The sequence below is a fragment of the Brassica oleracea genome, chromosome C4 (assembly GCF_000695525.1).
Source record: "Brassica oleracea var. oleracea cultivar TO1000 chromosome C4, BOL, whole genome shotgun sequence".
Taxonomy (NCBI): Eukaryota; Viridiplantae; Streptophyta; class Magnoliopsida; order Brassicales; family Brassicaceae; genus Brassica; species Brassica oleracea.
This window is the reverse complement of record NC_027751.1, coordinates 51,460,572-51,468,516: the sequence shown is the minus strand read 5'-3', so window position 1 is coordinate 51,468,516 and position 7,945 is coordinate 51,460,572. Positions and strand designations below refer to the sequence as shown.

General features: G+C 35.5%; 2 protein-coding genes across 2 annotated transcripts; one reads left to right on the top strand and one right to left on the bottom strand.

Annotated features, from left to right (window-relative positions):
* Positions 1 to 2,560: 2,560 nt before the first annotated feature.
* Positions 2,561 to 5,042, top strand: LOC106337631 (regulatory protein NPR5). The gene is made up of 2 exons (XM_013776739.1): positions 2,561 to 3,341; positions 3,882 to 5,042. Exons 1-2 carry the CDS (start codon positions 2,862 to 2,864, stop codon positions 4,863 to 4,865), a joined length of 1,464 nt encoding a protein of 487 aa, XP_013632193.1. The 5' UTR covers positions 2,561 to 2,861; the 3' UTR covers positions 4,866 to 5,042.
* Positions 5,043 to 6,895: 1,853 nt separating this feature from the next.
* Positions 6,896 to 7,724, bottom strand: LOC106341108. The gene is made up of 3 exons (XM_013779931.1): positions 7,516 to 7,724; positions 7,304 to 7,441; positions 6,896 to 7,134 (listed from the first exon to the last, which is right to left on the bottom strand). The coding sequence occupies exons 1-3, from the start codon at positions 7,591 to 7,593 to the stop codon at positions 7,024 to 7,026; spliced, it is 327 nt and encodes a 108-aa protein (XP_013635385.1). The 5' UTR covers positions 7,594 to 7,724; the 3' UTR covers positions 6,896 to 7,023.
* Positions 7,725 to 7,945: the final 221 nt, after the last annotated feature.

Below are 7,945 nucleotides of genomic sequence, written 5' to 3'. Positions count from 1 at the left end.
TCCACCGGCGGTTCAGGTCTGGGCACTTTCACGGATTCCAACGAATCCGGATATTTTCCCCACTCAATCTTTGTTTACCAATATGGATCATTTATTTTGGAGAGTGTCCCCCGAAATGGAGGATCATTACTTTGCTTGGATTCTCTGGTATATATGGAAAGGTAGAAACAATAAAGTTTTTAGCAATTTGGATATGGATCCCAGAGATACTCTCAAATTGGCAGAAACGGAATCGTTACTTTGGGCGGAAGCACAAAACTCTCAGACTCAGAGTACGGACCGCACCCAAGTTCCAATACCTTTGGCAATACCAAGTATACCAGGTCGATGGTGTTTTACGGACGATCTTGGAAAACAGAGGATAAATATTCAGGGCAAGGATGGTACAGTACCCTGGAAGGTTACGATGGACTAATGGGAGCAAGGAATACGAGAGCGAGTCAGTCGCCACTACACACAGAGATAGAGGCTCTCATATGGGCAATGGAATGCATGAGGAATCTTCGACAGTCTTGTGTTACTTTTGCAACGGATTGTGCTCAGTTGGTGAAGATGGTTTCGGAACCAGAAGAGTGGCCAGCCTTTGCAAGCTATTTGGAAGACATAAAGTTCTTGAAGAGAAGTTTCAACAGCTCATAGATCATTCATATACCACGGACACAGAACTCAAAGGCAGATAGTCTAGCACGCAGTGCAAGGAAACAACCGTCGTTTGTCGTTCATATGGATGCAGAGTTACCGGGATGGTTCGCAGAGTCTATATGAATCTGTTTTGCTGCTGACAAAAAAAAAAAAAATTAGTAACATTTTTACAGTTACAAAAATAATCCATTACATAATTGCATTATAGATTGTTGAATAGTATGAAATTATATTTAATCAAAAGACTGTTTTACATCAAAAATTGTTTATTTTTTAGAAGTTGATTAAAGATCAAAAGAATTATAAATGAAAAGATGATGCTAACAATTTTGTTCAAGTGTCCAACAAAACCGAGAGACCATGGTTTTACCAATCTAATAAATGCGATAAATTGTTCTTTTTTTGTAACACGAATTGTTCAAAAATGGCTTTTCCATAGAGATCATTCTCATTTTACATAATAAGAAAATCAAAAAGTAGAGAGGAGGCAAAGTTTTTTTTTTTTTTAATCAGAAAAAAAAGTAGAGAGGCAAAGTGAGGATTGGTCCAACGGTCACACAGAAAACCATCAAATCAGATTTCACTACAGTTAGAAAATTTATTTCCTTCTGTCTTTTAACTTAATTAGGTCTATGTTCTTATCCCTCGCCTAGTCACCTTCCTCTCATTTTTACCATTTTATCCCTTCTCCATGCACACATCTTTATATATACATACATGGTAATGCATCAATGGTGTTGTTCAGGCTTTCACATGTTATGTATCAAGCCAAAAAGACAATTGCCGAGGATCTTGGTTTTATCATATTATCCTACTCAATATATACTTATTTTTTTTTAAACACTGATTGATTATATTGATTCAGAAAATTACATCAAGAACTTATACATAAGAACACAATCATAAGTCCGGCGGAATAAACATATATCCCCGGAAACATTAGCCCGCAAAAGGGAGACAAGATGAAACAAGAACATAAACTGAGAAACAAACAAAGCACAATCAAACTTCTAGAACATCAAGGGACAATCAACTAAATCCAGAACACATTAAGAACTATTTAGCATGTAAACTTTAAAAGAGAATCTTGGGAATAGACAAACCGATGGAGACAAAGCTTGATCAAACCACCGAGATACGCAACCTCCTATAGAGAATAGCCCAAACAGGATAGAAAACAAAGCTTCAAGACCCAGGAGACAACTGGACAATCTATTTCCATAGTCTTCAAACCGGATAAGCCGACGTCGATGAAGAGACGACTTTAAACACCAACTTGAAGCTTGACGAAAAGCAGATCTCGATCAGATCAAATGGTAAATGACAAGGAGCAGTTGCAATCGACATTATGATGTACTTCTTGTTTTGGAAATTTAGATGTTTTAAAAAATTAAGTAGGATTATGATTAGTCAGATGTTAATGATGTTTAGGCTAATTATATTATACTAGTTTCTCGATTCTTTTCAATTCCATTATTATATTTGGCCCACCATGTATTCTCTTTTCCTCTTAATAATTATTTTACTCTTTTGGTAACCAAATCACTAAATTTTCTATTCCTTCTGTTCTTAAATGTAGGAAGTTTCAAAAAAATTTAATGTTCAAATATATAAAATCTTTTCAACTTTCTAAATAAATTTTACTTTATTAAAAATTGTATAACCAGTCATATTTAATAATCTATTTTGTAAATTATTTTCTAGTTTTAATGATAATTTCTAGAGAAAAAAATAATTTTCTTAATATGTGTATTTTTTCCTAAACATTTTATATTCAGGAACAGAAGAAGTATTAACTAAACGCTTTAACCCACTTTTTAAACGCTATAAAGATAAAACAGTTAATAATTTTATTACCATCTCAGTTTAAATATCTGAGCCGACGCCCGGTTCATCCATTCAAATCTCTTATTTTCTCTCTTATCAGGCCAAAAAATATCTGAGTCCACAAATATAATAAAGAATCATTCTCTCTCTCTCTTTCTCTTTCTCTCAGAGACTAGCAAGAAGCTTCAAAAGATGAAAGCTTAAGATTCTCTCCCCGGAAAAATATATTCTCTTTTTTCAAAAATAACAATAATCCATAACTTCATCCTCTTGTTGTCCAACAAAATCAATCAAAGGAGGGAAACCATTTTTTTTTTTTTGCTAAGACTCCTTGGCTAAACCCTAACTTTTGTTCCTTTTTAAAGATATAGAAGAATCAAGAAGATAAAACAATGAGCAGCCTTGAGGAATCCTTGAGATCTATGTCGTTGGATTTTCTAAACCTTTTAATTAACGGTCAAGCTTTCTCCGACGTAACTTTCAGCGTCGAAGGTCGTCTTGTCCACGCCCACCGTTGCATCCTCGCCGCTCGGAGCCTCTTCTTCCGCAAGTTCTTTTGTGGGACCGACCAACCACAGTCCTGCATAGACCCGACCCGACATGGGTCAGTACCCGGTAGCCCATCAAGAGGCTCCCAGGCTCCAGCTGGTGTCATACCAGTGAACTCAGTCGGTTACGAGGTGTTCTTGTTGCTGCTTCAGTTTCTTTATAGCGGACAAGTCTCCATCGTGCCGCAGAAACATGAGCCAAGACCCAACTGTGGCGAAAGAGGATGTTGGCACACGCATTGCTCAGCCGCCGTGGATCTTGCTCTCGACACTCTTGCCGCCTCTCGTTACTTCGGCGTCGAGCAGCTCGCCTTGCTCACTCAGGTCTCTCTCTCTCTCTGACTTCATTTCTCATTGCACATCTTAAGGAAGAACATGTCTCCACTTTTTTTATGTTCTGCTTGCTCCTATTAGCTTTTTTTTTCTTTGATGAATTTAATTTATAATTTTTTATAATTTCAAAACCCTTTTCCATAATATGTATATGTGTATACATATTTTTTCGTTGAATAATCTTTGTTGTTGTCTTGATTTCATGTGTAAATGAATATATTCTCTTACAAATGAACCATCTACTTCTTGCAAGGAGAAGCATTTTCCTAAAGTAGAAACTTTGAAGAACTGTATTTAGTTGGATATATTCACATCTTTAGTCTTAATTTCTTATCCAATCTAAATTTTCCTCATTTGGGGTTTTGATAATAAATCCATAGATAACCTACTCTTCCACACCCATCTGAAAAAATGCAAAAAATTAAATACAAAACATAACCTAAAAAGGGAAATTATACCCACTTGCTGGCAAAATGTCGGTTCATTGGATTTAACGCTAATCAATATATATACTATTTGTATTATTGGCAGAAACAACTAGCAAGCATGGTAGAGAAAGCCTCCATCGAAGATGTAATGAAAGTGTTAATAGCATCAAGGAAGCAAGACATGCAACAACTATGGTCGACTTGCTCTCACTTAGTCGCCAAGTCAGGTCTCCCACCGGAGATTCTTGCCAAACATCTCACCATAGATGTCGTCGCCAAGATTGAAGAGATTCGTCTCAAAACATCAATATCTCGACGTTCACTAATGCCACATAACCACCACCATGATCTCACCGTCGCTCAAGACCTAGAAGATCAAAAGATTAGAAGGATGAGACGTGCCTTGGATTCATCTGACGTTGAGCTAGTGAAGCTAATGGTTATGGGAGAAGGACTCAATCTTGATGAGTCTTTGGCATTGCATTACGCTGTTGAAAGCTGTAGTAGAGAAGTTGTGAAGGCCTTGCTTGAACTTGGTGCAGCCGATGTGAACTACCCGGCAGGTCCCGCGGGGAAAACACCGTTACACATTGCTGCTGAAATGGTCTCTCCCGACATGGTGGCTGTTCTGTTGGACCACCATGCTGATCCTAATGTTCGTACCGTTGGTGGAATCACTCCTCTTGATATCCTTAGGACGTTGACTTCAGATTTCTTGTTCAAGGGGGCAGTTCCTGGACTGACTCACATTGAACCGAACAAGCTTAGGCTTTGTCTCGAGCTTGTTCAGTCCGCTGCAATGGTGATATCTCGAGAAGAAGGAAACAATAGCAACAATAATAATAATGATTACAACAACCCGAGTTACCCTCAGATGAATGAGGAGCACAACAGTGGAAGTAGTGGAGGAAGTAATAACAATTTGGATTCAAGGTTGGTGTATCTCAATCTTGGAGCGGGTACGGGTCAGATGGGTCAGGGTCGGGATCATGGAGACGACCAAAACAGTCAGAGGGAAGGTATGAGTCGTCATCATCATCATGACCCCTCTACAATGTATCATCACCATCATCAACATCACTTCTAGTGCTCTATTTTGGTCTCTATATGTTGGCCATTAAGACTCGCAATATATATTTATTAATTTAGTTCTTGTATCTTCTATATATTTTTGTATATGGAAATGAAGACATAAGGAGAGTATGAAGAAGAGTGACATGGATGAATTTAAGATCATGTGTTATAATCAAAAGACTTAGGTTTATTAATCTTAGTTCTCTCTAGAGTTGTATTGTTTAGTCATTGATTAATTTGCCATTAATTAGTATTTTTCTATCATAATCTTTCGCTATTTCAAGCCTTTTTGTGTATGCATACTAAAATATTGTTTAGGAAGCACAAATAATATTTACTCATTAACATAGATACTACAAATTAGATATTCAGTCCAGTTAAAAATTGTCAAAAATGTTAACATATGACAATAATAAGAATTTCGTATTATTTTGTTTTATACTGGATTCGAGACTGTCTTTTAATTGGAGTTTTTGTATGTATTTGCATCAGCAATGTCTTATTGGGTATATAAATATAACTATATTGTATATACACAACAAAATATGCCATTATTTTAGTTCTTTTCGTCCTTCGAAATGTTTCTCTAATTTTTAAATATTTTGTTGTGTGGCTGACTACACATCGCCGTATGAGATAGTATGTAATTCTACATGGAATATCCCTTGTATCTATCACTTCTTTATTTTTGGGCACTTGTTGATCATAAAACAAATATATATGAGAAAGTAATTTGTACCATTATAACATAATTGTTGATAAAGCTATCTTCCAGTTCTTATTTAATCATATTTTCAAAAGTAGGAATATGAGATGATATCTTTTTAATTTAAAATGTCTTTTTAAAATGATTTCTTTGCAATGATAAGGTGGGAGACAAACGGTAATTCTTCTAGTAAATTTGGGATCTTCAACCCATTGAACCAATGCAATCGGTTGTCCAATACCTTTTCATTTTTAATATACGAAAACTATAAATTAAAGAAACACATGTTACGATTAGTAGATAAAAAGAACACTTCGTTTATTTATTTTAATTTTTTGAAACTAAGAACACTTCGTTTTCGAAGCTAATATTTTTTTATGGAAAAGGATGAGGCTAATATTTTTAAAAGATTTCATCATGCTTCATGCATGTATATATTAGATGAAACCATTGAAACTACAACGTTCATTCGAACAAATATCGCTCAACGTTTTTCTTTAAACATAATTTAATTAGGGAAGATTACAAGGAAAACATCCAACATATTTGTATATATCTATTCACAAATAAAAGTAAGGTTTAAGAACTTTAATAATGAGCATGTGAATTGATTGGGAAACTTAGAATGTAAGCAATCAGTTTATCATCACTAACTTAAAATTTGAAACATCAAATCTATTATTATGGTGTAAAGATTAACACGAACGAGATTGAGACATTACATGAGGAAACATCATATAAAACACACACAGATACAAACACACACACACACACACACACACACATATATATATATATATATATAAATAATTATGAAGGAATAAAAAGAGAGAAACAAATGAAAAGTAGAAAAGCCAATATTTATGGGAGTGTCAGTGTCATCTCTACAATGTAGAGCCCAATCAATCTGATCTAGTGTTTTCGGTCAGTGTTCCTTTCATACCATGGCCAATAAAACATTTTCTTGGCTGTATTATCTAGCCAGAAAATAGAACATGAGAGTATGAGAATTGAGAAAAGTAATAATGATAAATGTTAAAATTATTAAACCATTTAAAATATGCTTTCAAGAGTAGTTTATAACTTTTGCGGGAGATTTGCCTCTTTGCAATGTGTAAAATTAAACTATTTTTTTGTTTGACAATATGTATGCAGTGAAGTCTTTAATATCAGTTTAAAAATCAATTAATGTGATATAAACATTCAATTTTGTTAACTCATATTAACTCTTTGAAAGCTTTACCCAGTTCACACCGAACCAAACTTGTATGCAAGGAGTGATTGAAATAACAACATATGAAACCTCATTCATTACTTGACGTTTTTTTGTTGTCATTCTCGTTACCTTGTCCCACACGGTATCACTAAGAAGGGAGCAAGGAGTTTCAGAACAAATATTTCTACTTATATCGAAGCATTTGCTCATTTACCCTCAAAAACAGAAGATCTTTCGGTTTTACACCGATCACTCATCGTTTGTCTCAAGGGAAGATTGTAATACTTCTTCTAAATACTTTTCCGCGGCTGCAAACTGTCTCTTCTTGTCCTCGATTGCTAGTGCAGCCAGAGCTTTGTCCTGTTCAAAAAAATAAGGAAGCAATCTACTGTGAATAGACTAGCAACAACTACTAACAACAAAGAGGAGACTGATAAGCTGATCAATGAGAGGTTTAATGAATATTTGGAAGAACCAGAGATGTATCAGCCTTTTTTTGGATTCAGTTGAAAGGAAATAATAAGATTACCGGAGGCAAGTCCTGGTAGCTTCTTAGAGTATCAACGACAGGTTTTGTCATCTTCTCCAATTCCTTCCTGTGCTCTGCCATTTCCACCAGCTCTCTATGGCTAATCTTGGTACCGTAACCAACTCGGTTGAGCAACACCTGCTCCCAAGAATATACATAAGACAAACTATGCTAGCCAAACATAATCAGTGAAAGGAGAAGAAGGCGTCTACCTCATACTTCTTGTACTGCTGTATATACTGATCCTCCTTGGCCGCCATTACTTCCAAATTCGTTCTCCAATTCTCCATCTATGACTCACAACTTGTTCTTCTAATAGATTCCTATGTTACCTCTAGTCTCTACTCTTTCCAATCTCGTTTGTGCTTATTCTTCTAACAGATTCCTGTGTTACTTTGTCACAGATTAATAGCTTCTTCAAGGTGAGCGCCTTATTGCGCCATGACGTAAGTGATGTTAGGAGTTTTCAAGGCTCCTAAGACAAATGTTGTAGTATAAATGATTGTCGAACCAGTTCTGAGAGATATGAAAGCACCGAGAATGCAAGTACTCACTTAATCTAAGTGCAACCAATGATTTAGATGAGTTTTAAGCTATGACTAAAACTAAAAAGCAATAACAGAATGATACTTTCTTGACTAA